The following is a 22,602-nucleotide window of genomic DNA, read 5'->3' on the forward strand; positions in this document are numbered from 1 at the left end:
CGCAGTGTATGTATATAATCCGTCCCGGCATAGGATCGACAGGAGTTGATAATTTATAGCAGCATATATTAAAGAGAAAATATAGATATTTTAGGTGCAAGATTAGAAGTTAGATTATGTCAGAGTAGCTTTTTAAGAGAGAAAAGGCATAGGGCCGAAACAGATTTCCAAGCCGAAGTTTCGATCGTATGCCGTTTCGGTTCTACGTCACATTCCATTACTTTCTCGAAGGCCGTGTGTCAAATTAGTAACTGTGATAAGCTGACTGATTGACTAACTAATGGGAAATTAATGCCAGATTCCAGTACTTTTCAAAAAGTAGATTATTTAATATGGAACACAAAATAGTACTAAAGTTTCAGTTATATTTAGTAAGTACCAGTATACAAGAAATAATTACAATAACTACGAACAACATATGAACTTACTTATTCACTCGTCCCACAAACGTTACACATTGTCTGTTTTGAAGTCAAATGTCAAACAGAATAAAAACTATTTTATTCGTTACAGAAACCTTGCGGAACATTTTGATGTTACAAATCAGAGAATAATAACTGGTTAAGTAGAGTTTCGCGTTCCATTAAGAAGCTAGACTATATGGAACGAGGATCCACAATAAAATCTGGGATCTGAATATTAATTCCTATCTAGAATTGACACACAGTCTATCGAGCTCAGGAAGCTAGTAAGAATACCGAATTTACATTCACACTGATTTCAGCTACGAAATTTTACATTTCCAATCCTCATAATGCTTTTTCTAATAGAATTTGAAAACAGAAGAATAAATAGATGATTATTCAATAGGGTGGACCGAATTTCAACTTTTTTCGAAAATCTGTTCGTCGAAACGCTTAGAAGGTGTCTTTTAGTAGGCAAAGTGTACCAGATTTTTTTCAGAATTTTTACTCAAAGCCTTCATATGTCCTATCGAGTTTTTATGGAAAATGTATGGAACCCGCACTACGCGGTACCATATTTCAAGTTTTTGACAGTCTAATATATATATATATATATATATATATATATATATATATATATATATATATATATATATATATATATATATATATATATATATATATTCCCGTTTTGTGGATTCAGGCTTAGGGTCAGCTTGAACTATACGTAATCCACCTTCCCAAGCCTACTTATGTACAGTTCTTTGCTTAAAGTGGCCAAATTTCTAAGCTTAAAGCAAGACGGTTGCGTTTTTTATTTGTATATACAAAAAAATCATTTATTTTGTTTAGTCTAAGAGTTTATTTATTTATTTACTTATTTATTGCTATAATGCAATTCATTATCTATTCTTGATCATTTGTTCTTTGGTCCAAATAACCCAGAACTCACCAAGACGAGGTGACTGCACTTCGAGTTCCACCTACCTTTAATTCCTCCCTCCCGCCTGGTTTAATTTTCTGCCATATCATTATTGCTTGCATCCTCGCTTACTTGCTTTACTTTTCTAGATGATATAGTCTTTTTCTCGATCCGAATGTTGGCATTTCATTCCTAGAAATCACGGTACCACTTATGAATCCGTCGCGACTTGTCCGTTCACACGCGGATTGAGATGCATGCCTCACCAAAGGCAACATTCACTCTACTGCTTAGGTATGGCATAGAAACGCAATACTTTCTTCTCCAGACAGTTTCACTATTAGCTAGTGCAGGACTTGAAGATGCAGGAGACATTTAAACGGAGTGCAAAGACCTGGTTATTAATAAAAATTAGACCAGCAGGGAAAAGAGAAAATTCAGAGCAGCTTTTTAAGAAAGTAACAACATAGCCGGAAAATCTGTTTGAAGAGTATTCTTCAATGGAAGAAAACACCAGTCTCTAACGCAAGCGAAAATAGTAAAAGATTGGCATTGACGGCAAATCAATAAAGATCACTTAACAATAGTGGAAGAACAAGGTTCAACATATTTGTGCCACGACGTGCCGAGGTCTGGTAGTGGATAAGATATCGCTGCGTCTGTGTACGAATTCCTGGATGACAACGGACCTGGTCTACGTTGGCAGCAGCTAGCTATGACGGTACAACAATCAACACGGAAAGATTTGAGGGAGCTCTACATTGCATTAAAAGAAACGAATTACAGAACTTTAATGAACAATCTGTCTTCTTCACGGAAATGAACTAGCATTTCATTACCTAATAAGATGTCTCGACGGAGGAGAATGGAGTCCAAAAGCACTTTCCGGACACATTCGAATAAAACTCGACAAGTGTGAGGAACCACTCTTCGTAAAATACCAAGCAATAAATCTTGACTGGTTACATGAATTTGCAAAAGTTGAAGATCACAGTGTGGACCAACAATATTAACTAGTAATGTGCTGAACAATTCACTCTGGAAACTGTTTTTCAAACTTGGCGAACAAGAAACCCAGTCCAGTGGTCCAGTCGAGTTGGCTCACCACGACATATCTCATTCTTTGTTTGTACATTAGCACAGCGAGACCTTACGCAAAGTTCGTGTGTCTTGTAAAATATATCGTTATGGTGCACCCCCGGGTCTGGTTTGCAATTCATCAAATCCATCATGGTGTGAAGGACCGCAGCATTTATGGAATTTGGGAGGACTAGCCAAATTTCGACCTACGGAACATAAGCAGATAGTATTCTCTGTATTTTCCAATAATTCGCAGTTAATAAAAATACATTTTGACGCGAAGTATTACTACGACATGGTGGAGTGGGTGTCCTTGTCCCCAACAGAACCTCCGCTCACCAAGATGCTCTCCGACGACTAGATTGAAAACAAATAGTTAGCTGCAATGTTCGGAGAATAAATAATTGTGTACGATACCAAAGCAGTTAAGCGAGTGTTTTGTTTGGTGACTAGCTTCTCAATCCATGAGTGGGGCGGCCAGTCGGGATGGATTCATACGATGTGGCTTGCTTTCTTGCGAGCAGATGCCAACATTCGGATGGATATAATACAATGTCATCTAGAAAAGTAGAGCAAGTATGTGAGGACGAAAGCAAGTAAGTCCATGGCAAAAAAATTAGACAGAGCTTAAGGGCGGAACTAAAAGTGGGTTGAACTCGAAGTGCTGTCACCTCCTAATTTTGAGTTCCGGGTTATTTTGGCCAAGGAATAAATGACTGAGTATGTAGATAATGAATTGCGTTACAGCAAAAAAGTAAATAAATAAGTAAATAAACTCTACTCTTAGGTTAAACAAAAAATCATTTTTGTACATACAAGTAAAAAACGCAACCTTCTTACTTTAAGCGATGACGTTCGGCCAATTTAAGCGAATAACTGTACGCAAGTGCGCTTTGGGAAGGCGAATTATTTATAGTTCGAGCTGCCCCTAAGTCTGAATCTTAAGAAACGGGAATATATATGTTTTGCACAGCCCAAATCGTGAAATATGGTACCTGTAGTGCGGGTTGTAAACATTTTCCATAAAACCTGGATGCGGCACATGAAGGTGTTTACTAAAATTCTGAAAAAAAAAATCCGACACATTTTGCCCACCAAAAACACTCTTTAACCGCTTCGCCAAACCGATTTTCGAAAAAAGTTTAAATTCGGCCCACCCAATTATTCAAGGAAATATTCTGAATCTATGGGTTAGGTTACCTACAAGTAATAAGAAAAGAATTTGACCTAATGCAGTATTTGAACACACTAAAGGACTGAACGGGCTGAACATTTCGTACCTTACCTTAGCCTCTCTGTTGGAAATTGCTTTTTTGTTCTCAGACATTTCGTGTAGTCAAAGTCGATTGAATTTACTGTGAATAATATTTTTAGCTATATACCTTGAAGTTTATAGACTTAATTCTCACGGAAGCCACTTTTAAGTTACGATACCTTATGCAAAACAAGTTGAATCTTTGAAATGATGGGGTAGATAATGATGTTTAATAGCAAAACCTTACAATTTTTGACAATAAGTTTAATAAAAAATACTTAAATCAACTAACGATAGTCTCATCTTACATGGCAAAATATCTCGGCATGTTACATTGTAGATATTAAAACAGTACATTTATCTATATGAGAGTGCTACCAAACACAACAAATAATACTATTTTACATATGTCTCTTCTAAACATTTTTATAACTAACAGACAAAATATTTTCGCATTGCTTATAGCAATAAAGTGTAGTAAAATAATTGCCATACACAAGTTAACATTTCATTATTAATTAAGTATATATTTGTACATTATAGAAAATATTTACTAAAATTTCTTAACACGCTTTATTTCAGGTAAAAAGAATTCGACGGAAACTAAAGGTAATGCGATTACCAATCATCTAATAGTATCTACTATTTCGTGCCGAAAAGTGTATCCTATTTTACAACATAGTTATACTACACAAAGATTAGTAAAGCGAAAATTAAGTAATTCTGTACTAGATCCTGATGAGGTAGTACCCATCTATTAGAAATGTTAATTAAAATATTAATTCATAATTAACTGTATCTCGCTAACAGTAAGTACGGCAGTAACAAAATTTGCAGGTAGAAACATTCAAACATCTAACGTACACATGTGTCTTATATCCTGTTATTCAAAGTAAAATAAGATGTATAACCAACACAACATCCTACTAAGATAATTTAAAATTATAAAATTTATCCATAAGCTCCGGGATAATTCTATGAAATTGCCTATGAATGTCCTATGAAATTGCAGTATTTTATTAAAGATTTTTTTACAACATAACAAAAAAAAAGAACCACGTGTTGACATTTTCTTATTTTTAGGTGGGAATTACAGCATTAGGAGCATATGATTAACCACAAGGAATAACCTTTGATGGACAACTTCAAACTTTAAAATATTACCATAAAGCGGATAATGGACCACACATGTAGGACAAAATGATGCATATTAATGCTAATCCAGCTAAACACATAAAAATTTTACCTGCTGGATTTCAATGATGTTGACAACAGAGTTCATTTTAATTAGGCAAAACGTCTGATAATAATCTAATCTTTAGCAAGAAAAATGTTTGGAGATATTTTGATAATTATTTTATAGAACCATTACATCGTGTTACATGTCGGCTGAAGGCTCATTCGGACAAAAGAGCTCTACGATTACATCAAATTCATTGGGTATATGGAAACATATTGTAATAAACTACACAAGATTTTATTACGTCACACTGGTTTTTACAGTGAGTCACGAACGTCATTTGTGCAGTGCATTTGTGTCACTGAAAGATCGGTAACTGAGCACAGCGATGCGATTTCGTTATATATTGAGTGACATTAACATAGAATCAGGGGCGGATAGGGCCACTGAGCTACCGGCCCCCTTTCACAAGCGCCCCTAGATACAGTATATAAAAGAAAATTTCGACCTGAACGTAACAAGATTTAAATCCAGAAAATCGGTGCAGTGAAAACTAAGAAATATTTTTGTTTCAAGTGAGGCGCATACGTACAAAACCGGTTGAATTTCCGGTTTTCTGAAAGTTTAATTAGTCTCCTCTATCCCGATCGTAGACACAAACACTTCCAACGTCTCTGTGTAAGCATAACTTATTATATTTTATTTTGAATTTGAAATTAGGATTAGGTTATTTTGAAAATTATTCCAGAAATCTTGATTTCTTCATACCCGAGTACATACAATGAACCAATGATTTTATCGTTTCCATAGGATGGCCTGTATGTTCTTTCCCAATCATATCTCATGAATGGATTTTTTTCTGCATTCTCGTTCATGATATTATGTGATGCCGTGTTCTGTGAGGCATTTATTCCGACTTTCCCTCTATTTTCTTGAGATATATACCAATGCCGACTCCTTGTGCTTATCTTTTCTTAAAAATGGCATCCTCACACGACTTTAAATGCGAGCTTGCTATATACTGTCTGAAAAACTACTCAATCGACCATAGAGATGTATATTACAAGGTAACCAATAACAAAGTAACCAAACAGGATAACGAAAGCAGGTAAAGTAAGTATTTGCCATTTTAGAGCAGTGATAAACAACAATACAGTAGTCAGTACGAACCTTTGGGTTTCAAAGTAATCTCCATTAGCATCCAACAGCCTTTGTCAATGTCTCTGCAGCTGCACAATATCCTGGTAATAAAATGTGGGAGTCGTAGATGCAAAGAAGTCACTGAGTGTGTTCCGCAGGTCTACTTTATTTGCAATAAATCTCCCACGGAGGTGGTTATCGGAGGAATGAAACAGGTGGTAATCTGTTGGCACATGTTTCGGTGGATATGATGTATGTTACAATGCCTCCCAAACAATTTGATGAAGGGTCTCCAGGGACCTCTTTACCACATGTGGCTTGGAATTGTTGCGCAGAAACAGCACATCTTGTGATTCACCAAGGCCGGCTTCTTGTGCCTCAATGCACGGTGCACTCTTCGCAACTAATGAGAGAAGATGTCATCACTGATGATCTGACATTTGAAATGACCTCGTAATGCACTATTTTCCGACAATTCCCCGTACAGAGAGTACAACTTTTCGTGAGTGCTCAACTGGTCTTCAGATGTGAAGAACAGATTTACGTGGCGACAAGCAATGTTTTGTACATTTGAGAGTGACATAGAGGACCCAGTTTCATCACCAGTGAGGAAACGATTAAAGATGGGTGTGTTCAGGTGTACAGAGAGCAAGGACAAACAGGAAGTCACTCGTTGTTCCTTCTTGGCTGCCGGCAATGTGTGGGATACCTACTTGCTTAACTTGTGTGACTTCCCTATCCCATGTAGCTGTCACTGACTGTTTCAGTGGAAACATGGAACCTATCTGCAAATTCGTCACATGCTAGAATACTGTCCTCCTCCATGTCTGCATTCAGGGTTTCGTTATGCAACACATGTGGCTGTCTACTGCGGAGTTCATCCAAAAGGCTTACATCTCCCGTACAGAGTTTCTATAGCCAATGCCTGGTGGTGCGTTCGCTCACGGCGTTCTCCCCAAGTGCCTGGCGTATGCGGTGAATTGATGCGGTAAATAGCAGGCCCACTTTAAAGTCATACATAATCACAAGCTGCTCAGCTACTTCGATTTCTCTTCCACATTGGACGAGCTATGACTGCTGTGTGCAAGCATGTGCCTGTATTACTGAAGGTCCATGGTCAGACTAAGTCTCGATCACTTGACAGATACGTGCATCATTTCATTTCTTCTTCTTCGTTTCGTGTATTGTATTGAAAACTACTTGTTAGAGAATGTTTCAAATGAAAAGGTGATCGGCTTTGTAGCAAGAAAAAGTAGTATACTAAAATATCTGCTAATTTTGTAATATAGTATTCATATTCCTTAAACTTCGTGTAATACTTTGAACAATTTAGAATGATATGCTGATAAGAGTATATAATGTTTTAATTGTTCACATTATTAGCTTACTGTAGAAGAAAACTGTGCAACTTGATCTGTGACATTGAGACGCTAAAGGCCATTGTGGGAAAAAGCGCCCGAGCCCCCCCTACTGATGCCTATCCGTCCCCGCATAGGATCAAATAAGCAATATATCTCTGTACAAAAACTTATTATTATAGTGTTTACGTTTTCCGAGTTACAGTGAATTTACATCACTGTCTAACCGAATTTTGAGTGTTCTAGCAACAAGTATGAAACGTTTGTATATTTATTACAAAACTAATGTGACTACTATATTTGCATAACCTGTAGCATAAGAGTAGTGAGAAAACGTATTCTTACCGCGTTGAAAGAATTACTAATATAAGACATTTTCATGTGAATCTGATGATTTTCTCATTTTCTAGATTTGTTTGTTTCTGTTAAAGTTGACAATCTAAATTTCTACTACTATGCAATTATTATTTCTCTTTTTAATATATTTTTACTAATACTGTTACATAATATTTTCATTTAGTAATTATGCTTTATACCTAAAGTTCTGTATAAAGATTATTACGAAACAATGAACAAGCGTTACATTTTATTCACCATAGTAAACTGATAGTATACCTACCTTTCTAAAACTTTATAGTAATCGTTTTAAAGAAAGTGTTAGTATTTATCTGCTGTTATTTTCTCCTTAGCTAAAATATTCATAATTGACTTTAATTATTAGTAATTTTGTTATTACAAGTACGACACGGTAGAAAAAAACTACATTTGCATAAGCACGAATTTTAAACCTTCTGCTAGTTACAGAATAAAATTGCTACATCTAATTTGTTAAAGAATTATAAACATACTGTAGCGTTTACTGTAAAAACTTTAAAACCTATATTAATATTACATACAGTGGATTCAAGATTACCCGAATTTCAATTAACCGAGGTTCCGTGTTGTCCGAGCTTAATTCGAAACAAGCAAAGGAAAACATCTTTTGAAACCTAGTCTGTTTATAACGATAAGCAGTTTGTAAGCCTTTGTTTCAGCAACAGAGCAAAAGTAAAGCTGGCATAAAGATAACTACCACGTCCGACGCTGGCACATTTTGTTTCTTCCGTGTGAGTTTTGAAACACTTATTGCCACATCTAGAAAATAACAAGACAGTTGTCGAAATCCTTGATGAGGTTAATTTAAGTATGTCATTTACTGGGTGATTGAATCTTGGTACAATTTGAAGAATCTATCGTCTTGAAAAGCGGGAAAAATATTTCGCCAAATAATGATATCACAAGGAATGGCACAAACTCATGAATCTTCAAATGATATAGAATTAGTAGACCTTTTAAACAGGCTATAGGTTACAGAGACTGTAACAAATGAAGATGTGAATGATTGGATGCAAATTTATGAACAGTGTGAACTCTCTGAGGAAACCATTGTAAATTGTATCATACAAGATAACAATTTGGGTGATGAAGATGACAATTATGTGGTAAATATTGAAAGAATCATTCAAATGAATTTTTTCATCGCTATCAAGAAGGTACCGCTGTGCTTCAAAGGCCCATGCTGACATTATACTGTTACGACGTCTACGCAATTTAGCGGACAAAAAACGAGACAGCTTATAAAAATAATCTGTTTATGCTAAGGAGTGCCTTATTTGTATTGTGTTTTACTTTTGTACTGCATCTCCAATAAAAGCAATAGATATAGTAGTAATAAATAACATTATAAAGAGAAATAATCAAGAAACAACAATAAGAAATATTGTTAAAAAAACGTTTTACTTATCCTTCCATGTTAACCGAAATTTTGCTTATCCGAGTTCCAATCGGTCCACTTTTGTACCGATAATCATGACCATACTGTATTAATTTTCAAGTGTTTAGATTTAGTATTATCATGATAGTTATTTTAAAATGTCTTTTTTTAATTATTTGAAAAATATTTGATAGTAATATAGACTAGTTTATGATAATGTCTCATCACGCTGTTATCTTAGTATTTTTTCAGTTTGTATTGTCATTGTTAATCACAGATTAGTTTTGTGAATTATTTTCATGAATTTATATTTGTTGATGCTCATATTTCTTGAAATTGCAAATTCTTGCTAAGGGTCAGTAATGTGTATAGAATCTCCGCAAATGTGAACTTTCAAACCTGGAATAAATCCGTAAGACATTTATTTTTACGTGTTGCACATGCAGTTTGTAGTCGTTGATGAATATTGAGTTGATTTTCTTTAAAAGTAACTCTTTCTAGTGCATAATAGAAGAAACTATGCCCAATATTGTAGTTCGGAATTGGACATTATGATAAGGACGCAGGGTCGTAATGTAGATAGTTGCCATGTAGGCTGGGATTTAATATCGACCACTAATTCTGTGCTTAGGAATTTTTAAATGAGGTAATTCGTGATTTGTAATCCTCTCTAGGAAATAATTTAAAGTAGAATGGTTGCTCAATGTTGTAGCTCTTTAATGTTCAATGAATCATTTGAAATCAAAATTAACATCTATAATAATCTTAACAACAAATCATGGTTCAGAATTCTAGTAGACGGATGAAATTTTTTTTATGTATCGCAAAATTTAAGAGTCAGAGGAAAACTATAGAAGCATAGAACCCATTATGTTCACAATAACCTCCTCTGAAAATCTTGTAGAATACGTCTAAGGAAAGTGAATGTAGTTCAGGTATCAGTTTACAGGTTTCATTCTCTTTGGTTGAAGGGAAGACTGCAAGAGTTTAATACACACCCGGTTTTTTAAAGCCAAGGGCATGCCCTGGTTTGAGAGCAAGTGTGCTGTTCTACAGGAGACTGGATACGTTATGAATAACAGTTTGTATGAAGAGAAAATATTAAGGAAAACATGTGGTGAAGGAATACTCGCTAGTTTTATTAATTAATTCTTATTGGTTTCCTTCCAACAGTAGGCTATTTCTTGGTATTATTCAAGCACAGCATACTATTTCATACAGTTTCTCAGGTAATGAGTATTGAAACTATGAACTAAGGAGAAATAAAAAGTACACTAGAAATGAAATTGAAATTTCTGTTGCAAGGCAATTTTAATCAAATTTTATTTATCTGTAACTTCATTTTACTTATTTTAACACCCATTTTATATGTTAATGTAAGGGAAAACTGAGATTCAAGTTTGTTTTCCCTATCAAATTCAAGTTGTAGTTCGAAATCATTTATTAGGAACTGAGAAACGAAATAGGTGTACACTAATACACACTGACCTTCATTTTATAACTGGATAAACTGATTGAGATTGACATCGATGGCTGTATTGTTTGTTGCGAGTTCAAGACTGTTTTCACAATTTGTCATTATCACAAGACTGGGATAGGCTATTTTGTGAAAGCAACACAGCACGCGGCATTGGAAGCACCGGAAAGAACAGCGTCATAACATAGCACAAAATATATTTAACCAATATTTGTTCTCTTTTAACAAGATAAATTTAAGTAAATAATTAAATGATAAGAATTTTCAGTTCTTATTGACCTTTTACTTTTAAAATTACACAAACACTAAGCGATCTACTAACATTGAAATGACGAGAAAAGGCTACAGGTAAGAAATCCCATATGTTATAGTAAGTAATCACTTAAAATACGCAATTGGAAATAAATATTAAGTGTTATTTATACTTATTGAATGTTGTATGCACTGCATACTCATCTCAGTATTTCTAAATTTAATCATTTGTGTTCTTTTATACAGCTTCAAGACGGTTTAAATTACGAAATGAACAATATCCAGAATATCATTATCCAGATTATCCAGATGACGAAGGTGAGCATCAAAGTGTATGAAAACAACGATGTAACAAACTAAGATAGAAAAGTTTTATAATACAAGCATGGTTTGAGACTAGGAATACTGATTACCATCTAATTCTACTCTCGCATTAAATAATTATGTACCACATCCAGATTATTCCTTTTGTTAACTTTATTATCCGGTTTCGTATTCAGATTACCCTTCCCCACAACGTCATTTTCTAGTTTCACGTGCCAGTCCAGTCACTTTCCATAATCGTTCATTTGCCTTGCGTTACACTAAACCCCTGCAATCGAAAGGTAAATAACGTTTAATTTGTTCTCGTCAGCAAGAATAGTTTACTTCCATAATTTTGGTTCCCACTCTAAAAATGTTTTAGTGAACTGAAGCAATTTTTTTCTGTGCACCTTGTTATCAAATGTTGATTTTCTAACTACTTTTTCACGATACCTATCTTTTCTCAGTACTTTGCAAACAGTCTGGGGCTATACTTCTTTCCTTACTCTTGCAACAGTTCCACCACAATCGTCGGTGTACTCTATCTTGGGCTTTTCTTCACTTTTCTCACAATTACACGTCTGTATCCTTCATTTAATTTACTATGCCGACCTCTCTGCATCATAGATTCTATCCTGTCTTCATTATTGTAACTACTCAACAAGACTCCAACTGTCTTTCATCCTATTTATGATACGAAAAATATATATGCTGTAATCGCTAGTTCCCTACACTAGGTGAACAGCAGGCGCTACTCCAACGTTGTTTTACAACCTCTTCACCCTCTGCAGATTATTGTTGTATTACAAAGCCAACACCCATTCACTTTAAATATGAAGACAAGAAATGAGTTGTACATTATTCCTTCCCCAACCTCTGTTATACCTAAACTGAAAATATAGAACAAATAATATCAAGTCCCTTTGGTGCCCGAATATTAGAGCGGGATGTAATGAAGTAAGTTTATAGAAACACATCCGTTACTTAGGCTTAGTTTGCATTTACACTGGGCATGACCATTGTTTCTTGTCATTGCTTACTAATTTTCATGTTTTTACAGAAATTCGTTCTTCGGTACACATGGAAATAATACAGGGTGGTCAAATACTAAAGTGTGGCTGTAATATGCGAACATTACAAACATCTATTTTTGATTTAATCACTCCAAATTTTAATTTTTATGTGAGAGAAAAGGATTAAAATTTTGTAAACCTTTGTGGAATCTGAGAAAGAAACCATAACATCATCACAATATATTAATGTATGCTGCTTTTTATTTCTAAAGAATTGAATAATTTACGAGGCTAAGTACTATGATACGAAGCAATGTAGGTGTGAAGTTGCACGAAGTGCAATGATATTTAGCAAATTTTCAGAAGGCTATTACGGTAGAAATTTTTACTCTAGAAGCGTGAACGTAGCAGTACCAACTCTGACTTAGGAGATCCCTAGCAATACAATGTGATTGTGTTTCAATAATAAATTATAGAATTTGGTAGCTCAGAAATATAACAGTACAAATTGTGATACAATCTTTTCTTATGAATAATATGTATTGTGCTCATTTTCTACAGATTTATTAACAACAACATTGATGTTATATGCAAAGAGCGGCATTTACGAAATTATGTTAAGTTGTGAAGTTAGTTTCGGGATGGAAGTTTTTGAATCGTAAGAATTGCGAATGTTGAAAGCACAAATGTTGAGTAAGGCTGGTAGCTAGTTTGCAAATGACCCTATTATGTATATCCCGTTCGTATATAATCTCAAGCTTTTCAACAATTGCACAAAAGGGAATATCACGTACTGCACGATTTTCGAAGAAATTCCAATGGAATTTTCTAGGTATTCCTTAAGTTTTATTATCGGATAATGTATTGTTTATCATTAATAATCAATTGGTGGAAAGAAGAATATGAAAAAAGTACGATTACTTAAGTTCAAATTGATTTATCAGAACAAATTAAATCATTGCTTATATTTGGAATAATAGAACAATTAGTCGAAATTTAAGTCCTAAGTTTTATATTATTTGTTACTAAGTAATAACTTATGCATAATGAAAAGCAGAACGTGTATGTACGTGTCCATACCTATCGCCTTAACAAAGAACCACACACAACACAGCTCATTATTGTATTTAGTTTATGGCAGCTTTTATATTTAGTTTATGGCAGTATTTAGTTTAGAGCTATGGTCGACTTTTATTCTAAACAGTATTTTGTATTAGTACATATGATCACTCACAAGAACTCTCTCAGCAAGATTACTTCATTTCTCTAAATTAGGTAATCCCGAATGATTTTGATGTACTTCCAAAATACGGGGAACGAAACAACAACCTGGAGTGCTAAATGAGTTCAGAATTTTCAGAATTAATCAATATCGTATTGCGCCTGGTTCTGTATACCTAAATGTAGTTGCTATTCTAAATTTAAGCGACACATTCATCATATTCAATCGTTATTCATTTATTTTTATGGGTCAGTTTACTAAATTATATATAGTAAATATATAGTGTAGTGGAACATAAGGTTTTGAAATTGCTGATACATTTGTTAGTTTAGGAATTGTGTATAGCTAATAGTTCCCAGCATAGATCCGTTAACATGTATTTAACGGGCTTTGAAGTGTGTGATGACGCGTTACCATGAAGCAAAATTACTTTGCCGTGCCTCGTTACCCATTGGGGTCGTTTGACGATCAAAGTCGGGTTGAGATTGATTATTTGTTGTTGGTAGCGATCAGTATTAACGGTTTCACCGCGTTAGAGAAACTGACAGTACATTAGACCCTCCTGATTCCACCACACACAGAGCATTTTCTTTTGTACAAACTGATTTGGCCTTGCAGTCGATGTTGATGGTTGACCTGGATCAACCCACCACTTTTTGCGTTTAGGATTTTCAAAAAAAGCCACTTTTCGTCACCACTCACTATGCGATGTAAAAAGAATTTTCTCTGGTGAAGTTGTAGTAGGACTTTACAGATGACTTTCCGATTTTCCATTTGTTCCTCAGTCAGTTCATGTCGCACCCATTTCTCTTCCTTCAAAATCTTACCCATTACATTTAAACGATTGGAAACTGTTTGCTGAGCACCGTTCGATCTTTTGGCGAGTATGTTCTGAGTTTGACACATCTTCATTAAATAATGCTTGCAGTTCTTGGTCCTCAAACTTTTTCGGTTGGCCTGGTCGTTCGATGTCTTTAACATTGTCATTGCCACATTTAAAGCGTTTAAACCAGCGTTCACAAATATCTTGAGATGAAGCATGTTCAGCGTAAGGTTCCCAAAGAGTTCGAAAACTATCAGCAGCACTTTTCTTCAAAATGAGGTAAGGAAGTAATACTTCCCGCACATGCTCTCTTTTTACCACGAACTTTGTCATGTCTGAGCAATATATATCTATATCTATATCTATCTATCTATCTATCTATCTTTCTATCTATCTATCTATCTATCTAAATATATATATGCAGTAAACAGCTTCGTCCCACTTGACCAACGAGGACTGCACGCTTCTTATCACTAAAACGAAATAACACACACCTTGTATCGAACCGAAACCACTCTACTGCAATACCACCTATTGAACAAGATCCATATTACTAACTGGTACACCTGGTAGAAAGGTTACTGCTTCGTCACCGATATCTGCTTCAAATATATTCATTACTCATGATTTGGTCAGTGAGATAATACAGTGTATAACTATAGAAGGTAAACGTAATTTACGAAAGAAAAAGAGTTAGTTGGAAAGAAGTCGATGGTATTCAACTACGTGCTTAAATAGATTTGCTTTTGCTTACGGGTTTTGACAGAAACTAGGATGTAGCGTTAAAGGAAATATTTTTATCCACATTCAATTCCAAGAACCAAACATATAGGACAATAATGCCCTAAACTGTTTCCTGAATATATGTTTTACGGTTTCTTAATAAACGTACTAAAACTGCAAGCCATAGTTTTTAAACAGCTACTCTTGTGTGGGGCGCACTTATCAAAGCTCTACAAGACTTTGGTATCAGAGCTGGATCTCATAATTATAAGCAATTGGTGTCGTAGAGAAATAGATATATATTCCTTCAAAATATATCACAAAAGCTTGGAAAATACATTATTAAAATATTTTTGCATAATTCCTCTAATTCAGAATATACCTACAAAGGAATCGTGTACACAGGCAGAAAACCAGGGTTAATGCCGCACATTAATTTGTCCAATAATGTCATGAAACTTAGTAGCATTTTGAAATCTCACCCAAGTCGAAAATTAACAACATACAATTAGTTTACAAGTTTGGCTAAGCAGTTACTAGGCAGTAACATTTCTCTAGTGGGCACAATTAGAAAAAAAGGATTGCCTCCATGCTATTGCCAAGTAAATCCTGTGCAAAATTTTCCTCTCAATTTCCATTTATTCATTATGTTACTATGGTTAGTTATGTTTCGCTAGAAATAAAAATGTGATGCTTCAATATGCATCATATGTCCCACGATTGATTCAGAACGTGAGAAACGAAAGAGTAAAATCGTAATGTTCTACAGTAAAAGTAAAGGAGGTGTTGATAACAGATAAACTTATGAGAGCATATAAAGCAAAGCGTTGGTCTAAGCAAGGCAGATATTATTGCCTTTCAATGTGTTAAACGTAGTAGCACTCATTTCATTTACTCTCTATATAAGCATAAATCCTGGTAACAATTTCAACGCAACTCATCGTAGTGAACTTTAATTGAAAAGTCTTGTAGTCAAAATGATGAAACTTCCCCTGTAAATGCGATCGAGTAGTTCTAGCTTGAGGAAAAGCATATCTGATGACTTACCAAAGTAGTGCAATATAACTGTATCTTTCCACCAAAAAGACTCACCAGAATAAAGAAAGAGGAAAAGGTGTCCGATGTGTTCGTATTCAACGAGTAAGAAGATTTTAACCATGTGTTTCAAGTGTCTTAAGTACATTTGCTCAATTCACAGTCATTATGTGAAAACTGTGCAGCTTTTAACAAGCCTCAAAGAACCATTCAAATGGTTCGTTTTCGTGACAAATAATATATTGTTTGAGGGAACGGTGTAAAAAATGTCATCTATACAACTCATACAAAAGTATTTTTCATAGTTTATTTTTAAAGACAATTTCGGAGCTAGACGTTATATTTTATGGTCACAAAATTCATACTGAATGCGCACACTTAACCTGTAATCACAAAAATGCAATTATCTTCATAAAATTGTTCTTTTGGTTTATTAATAACTAATACGGTAAAAAAAAAAATGCAATCCGTTGTACAAAAACTGAAAACTAGTTAACAGTGTTTCAAACACAATCTAAAACTCTCATAACTAAATAGACCCGTTATGTCTGAGGGTATTCAGTAAAAATAATAGGAGAACATATTGACACAAAAGGGTAAACACTGGAAGTGTATCATGAAGGTTAATTTTCTTGAGTGATTTATGTGCATATGCAAGAACAGATTATATATGTTGCTTCTTTATAAATAAATATTAAAACGCACAATTCAACGTTCAACATCCAGTTACATTAGCGATGCAATCAGTTACTTATGTAAATATAGAATTTTCTTATTCCTTATTCCTTAGGTTTCTTAATCTTAATAATATTTCAATAGTATGTTTATCTTAATAAAGTCTACACCATAAAAGATGAAGTTCGATTGAGTGATTTAGTCCCTAATTACCTGTTACAGGGTATTATGACTATGATTATCGCAGAAGATGTAAGTATGCGTATATATATATATATATATATATATATATATATATATATATATATATATATATATATATATATTCATTTGTAGCTAAAATGTTGAGAGTACCGTATAAGTGAGAGCTAATAAGGAAAGACAATGTTGATTGTTCCTTCAAAAATTTCGGATTAAACTATCAAGAGAAAAGTAAGAATTGGATATGAAATTCAGTTTTTTAACTATTCTTTCCTGTGTTTATTTTTCAAGATTTTTGAGTTTAAAATGTAATTATTTGTACGGATAATCAAGCTTATAACTTTTGTAATTAATAACTACTTTATACTTTATACTGTAACAAATACTTTTATAATTAAAAGTATCATCTCTAGCAAAGGTGATACTCTAAAAAATAAAAATAAATTACTTAAGTACGAATTACCATCTCAAAATTAATCCTTAAATATTATATTGATTCACAACTTTTTTGTTAGATATTGAAAACAATGTTTTTTTATCAAGAACTCTGAACAGAGATAAAGCGCCCTGAAGGGAGGTATACGATATGGCGATTTCTCAAATAAGACACGATTGAAATTAAATAGTTATTCAATTAAGTTTGCATTTTGTACTAAAACAAAATGGTACTAACTGATATGATAAAATACAAAAAGCATCATATACCAGCTACATAAAATATTAACTAAATCATGCCATTAGCGCTATTGATGCAGTACATACTAGGAACGCACGATTTATTAAATATATAGATTGGGGTAAAGATACGGAATAAACATGCCTTCTAAATAAAATAAATTAATATTACTAAATGCCTATTACGCATTCCAGAAGTACATGTTTAGAATCCGAAGCTACTCACGCAACATTTTTATGGAGGTAGTGGAGAGTGATTTATATCATAGGCCCGTAAACAAATTCCTTCTATAAAAATTGTTGTGGAAGCACCTCAGGATTCTGAAACAGGAATTGTTGTTTAGGGAACATACTAGTTCGTAAGTGAAGTCTTTACCCGAGCAAGGTAGGTCCCATAGTTTTGGAGTTATGAACCTTTATAGTTCATATTTTCATTATATTGGCAGCCTATAACACGTAAATTATCTGATTTTCGCCCTATGTTTATTGGAAATTTTTTTGTTGGTTTTACTGTCAGGAATCACTCCTCTGTCTTTTGCACAACAAATTCGTTTCAGTGTCTATGCGTTTTGCGTAATTTTATTGCACCCAGAAATATCGTTGGTGCTGGTGACTACCCCACCGCGTGACAAGACATTTGCTAATTTTCACATAGTGCATGAGTTCCCTGTTTCAAACCCTTGCGGTAGACAAACACCGTCGGAATGGGTTTCCTCGGAGATCTCGCGTTTCTTCCCACTTTCTTCATTTCGCTATTGTACTCATTTCTCATCATCATTTTCTTTTTAGTTAAGCCGGTATAACTTGACTCGTAAAACACAAAGATTTCATTTAATTTCGTTTTAAATTTTCACCTTATAATAGCCGCATGGGTGCAAAATTGGAACTGTTTATTACTTTGAAGGATCTGAACGGATCTAAAAATTTGATAGAGATCTGATTCTGTCACTGTTACAAAAAATAAGGGCGGATTTGTATACAGATTTCCTTAAACGTCTATAAAATTAACCATTTCATATTACTACCAAAATGAACTACGTTTGAATTGTCTTGTTAAATATTAAATTCTGTGTACTCGTGTCTCGGTTATAGCAAACATCATGTAATACAAAAGATCATTAAATCATATAACGTGTCTCAAACAAAGAATTCCCGCAAAGTCTAATTATGTACCATGATTTTTTTTAGCTTTTACTTTATAGACTATATGTCTACTAAAATGAAATGTTCAAAATTTCAACTGTAATAAAATATAAATAATTTGCTACTACACAATTGTACACACAATTGAAGTATATTCTCTCCGAGAAATTGGAGATTGAGTTTCGAGCGAAGATCGCACACAATATATTATGACTGATAAGCATAAATAATTAGGATTGCAATTCGAAATTTATATTTCAATAATTTGTCTATCTCTGGTAACATCAAAAGTAGAAAAATTAATATTTATCCATACCGATATATATATCATGCAATGCATATGTGAAATTTGTACATGTCCAACTCTACGAACTCTAAAAGCGAGATTTGTGTGTCTAACATTTAAACCATTATTTTTTATTTTTACATGAACAATATAACATAGAAGATCATAAAACTTACATAATAAATTTTCAAGCTTTCAGAAATGATGCTGGTAAGTAGAGAATGCTTTTTACAATTAGCAACATTTTCCTATACACTCTTTGCTAATAAAATATTTAATATTTCTTCAAACTAATAATACATATAGTTTTTCATGCGGTGAGGTAAACATACAGTAAACTTCAATGTTTTGCGTAAAGTTGAAAAAGCAATATTTATAAATGCCAATAGAAATAGAAAATGATTATACAAATCATCAACCTTGGATAACCGCATAATATGGTGCCACCAGTCAAAATTTAGGAAAATTTAGTTACCGCTTCGCTCTGTCATCAGAAATGTCGTCGCACCATTTAAACGACCATTACGAAATGGTCGTTTAGCGACACACTGAATATAATATAAAGTAGAATTCGACCATATCGAATAAAACACTGTTTATTACTTTCCTCTGACATGAAAAGTGTTACAAAGTACGTATTGTTGAATGGCGTAAATAGAACCATCAATATCAAATTACTTGTTTCTGTAGAATGAATTAATAAATTACAATTTAGTAAAATTCCCTAAGTGTTCTAATCAAATCAACTAAGGGAAATCCTACCTAGTGAGAGTGAAGAGAGAAATATGTGAGATATATTCAGATCATGATGCTATTTTCAAAACATAATCCGATAAATGAATCTGCTGTGATCGTATATTTAATATAATTCTAACAAATTAATAATAAAGCAAGTTGTCTTGTTTCAAAGAAATTATATATATATATATATATATATATATATATATATATATATATATATATATATATATATATATATATATATATATACGCCGGAACCAATATTACATAATAGTGTGGAAACAATAAAATAAAATTCTATAAAATCAACAATAAGAATTATATGAAGATTAGCATTGATTCCGATATATATCATGCATTTCCTACAAAGTAAATAAATGTTTCCAAATTGCACTCCAAAATAGGGAGAACTAACATTTCTGAGGTTTTATAATGTTCTATATTCCTGTAATAGCCCAGATAGTAGATAGTGGTTTTCCAGGAATACTACATTGAAATTACATAACGAGGAGTATGAGATATGATGATATGAAACAGCAAATTCTACCAATGAACATTGCGAAATATGCAAATATACAAAAGTAGTTTGTAGTTATATTAAAACATAATATAAAATAAAAGAATAATCTGAAGTGCCAAATGTTTACTTATTCCTTAGGAGAGAAGAATGAAACTAAAACCAGGCCGGAAGGTAGGTTTTACACCAATAATTTTATGACTGTTCAAAACAGTTGCCTCTTTAAATTCTTGACAAATATGTAAATACAAAATAGTAATCTGAAAATCTCATATCTTTCTTACTATTTTAGTGTAATTAAAAATTTTGTGTACACAAAGTATTTTTGTTTTTAATATATTACTCAATAGTCACTTAAACAGAGGTTAGAAATGTAGTCCAGGTGTACAAACTTTGGTTCTAAGAGAAACGAAGAAGTAGGTTTCTTGCAGGATAAAATGTCTTGACCCTTGATGTAATAGAGGACATCATTAAATTAGCTTACTTAAAAAGCTCCAACTGCTCTTATTAGCTTTCTTCTCGCAAGAGGAAAAAAAAAACTACTGAGAAGACAAACTCAGTCCTCTGACGCCATTCGCAGCAGTTCAGTAGACAGTGAGCAACGTAAGAACGCTGGGTTGCGGTTAACTCGTATGTTATAACAACTAAATCGTTTTTGTCAAAAAAGAACTTAACGAAAAATATTGTGTTCGCTACGCGTAGATATATATTTTGTGAGATATCTATACCTGTCAAACTGTTGCTTACATTTGGTAAATTAATACACGGTTCTGGTGAAAGTATAGTATGTAATAAATTATCTCTCTCTTTCCTTAAAACTTGATTTTTCTAAATGACTTGTCTTACAAAAACGATCCTTTTAAAAATGAACATTCAAATAAAAACCAAATATATCAAATATGAATTAAATGCAGTAATACGATACATGAGAATGAAAAAATTTGGCAGATGGTATTTACCGGATGACGATATATTTAAAACAAATACACTAGCAAATATACTTACAATATTAATGTTATTATAAGACTTTCTATATCTCCTAACCATTGCTATTTAGTTAATTTCTTATGGATATATAATATTAGCTATAGCAGTAAAACGTTTTTCGTAAGAATAGTGACTACTTTCTAATTGAGAAACATATGTTCTATTATACAAAATAGTTAATTCATGCAGAGCGAATTAGATTGTAGTTAAAATTATCAAAAAGTGAAATGATCATATATTCCTTAGGAGAGAAGAACGAAACTAAATCCAGTCGACGGGGTAAGTATTAAAGAAATAATTTTATGTCAATTCAAATTAGTTGCATTAAAAAAACTATGACAAATATGAAAAATGAAATTGATATCCTTTTCGTCAATTGGGTATCTTGTTATTCAGAATTTAATTGAAATATACTTTGGTATCCAATACCATATTATAATAATATTTATTTGTTGATCTTAGCTCTATCTATAGTCAAAAACGTTCAACACTTTGTGGCTGTCACAAAGGAGAAAGCGTGTATTACACAGAAGTAGAGTCTATGTCAAGAGGTCAACATCTCAAAAATACTGCGACCCAAGGTAACGTTGACCTGTCAACACCGCCCTTATTCGACTGCAGAATGATGAACAGAGACAAGCGAAACCTCACAACAAACTTCGAGATTGCCTGATTGATAATTCAGCATAAGAACAGAATATAATTCTTTCACCAATAATTAAATAGATATAAACCTTGAATAAATAATAAGAACAATTTCAAATAATAGCTTTTATTACAATAGAAATACAAGGTGAAAAGCAAAAATTCAATATTAATAATAATTATAGTTTTTCTTCCCTTTTTCTGATGATACTGGTGACTAATTAGGACGTGAATTTTTATCAAACGTAGTAAGCAAAATTACTATAAACTCAACTTTTCCTATCGAGTAACATTAACTTTCAATCCAAATAAGAGATATGACAATTAATTTCAAAATCCGCAATTTCTACAAAGCTTAATGATCTAGAGCTAGAGAGATGAGGATATCCTTTTGGTAAATCTTAAGTCATTCAATGTAAAGTAATTAAAGATCCATCACAATCGGTAACAAAGAAAATTCAAAAAAATTGGAGGGAGGAATCAGGACAACTAAAAAGATTAACAGCTAAAGGTAGTCTATTTCGTCGAATAAAATTTAGACAGGCGTGCCCCACCAATATATTCGCCTACAGCAACTATTTATTAATATTTTAACCACAAAAAAAACAAACGTCTACTTCGTTCAAACAATTTTCTTAGAACAATTAATTACAGGAAATAGAAATTCAATACCAATAATTAATACACATTTCAGTTTAAAGAATTAGGAGAGATTAATTGCTCTTTGAGATGTAGCCTCTAGTTTTTTTTTCAGTTTATGACCATGTTAAGTTGAATTATTCTTAATATATT

General features: G+C 33.2%; 1 protein-coding gene across 1 annotated transcript in view; it reads left to right on the top strand.

The window, feature by feature from the left end:
* Positions 1-22,602, top strand: part of LOC145683627 (uncharacterized) — a 497,638-nt gene that overhangs the window by 120,821 nt on the left and 354,215 nt on the right. Inside the window, exons 30-35 of the mRNA XM_081754963.1 lie at positions 4,244-4,270; positions 11,068-11,139; positions 16,838-16,867; positions 19,113-19,130; positions 20,320-20,352; positions 21,412-21,444. Of these exons, the coding sequence (XP_081611089.1) occupies positions 4,244-4,270; positions 11,068-11,139; positions 16,838-16,867; positions 19,113-19,130; positions 20,320-20,352; positions 21,412-21,444 (213 nt within the window). The remainder of the gene's footprint in view (positions 1-4,243; positions 4,271-11,067; positions 11,140-16,837; positions 16,868-19,112; positions 19,131-20,319; positions 20,353-21,411; positions 21,445-22,602) is intronic.

Source organism: Thermobia domestica, chromosome 4 (genome assembly GCF_964235325.1).
Source record: "Thermobia domestica chromosome 4, izTheDome1.hap1.1, whole genome shotgun sequence".
In the NCBI taxonomy this organism is placed as follows: Eukaryota; Metazoa; Arthropoda; class Insecta; order Zygentoma; family Lepismatidae; genus Thermobia; species Thermobia domestica.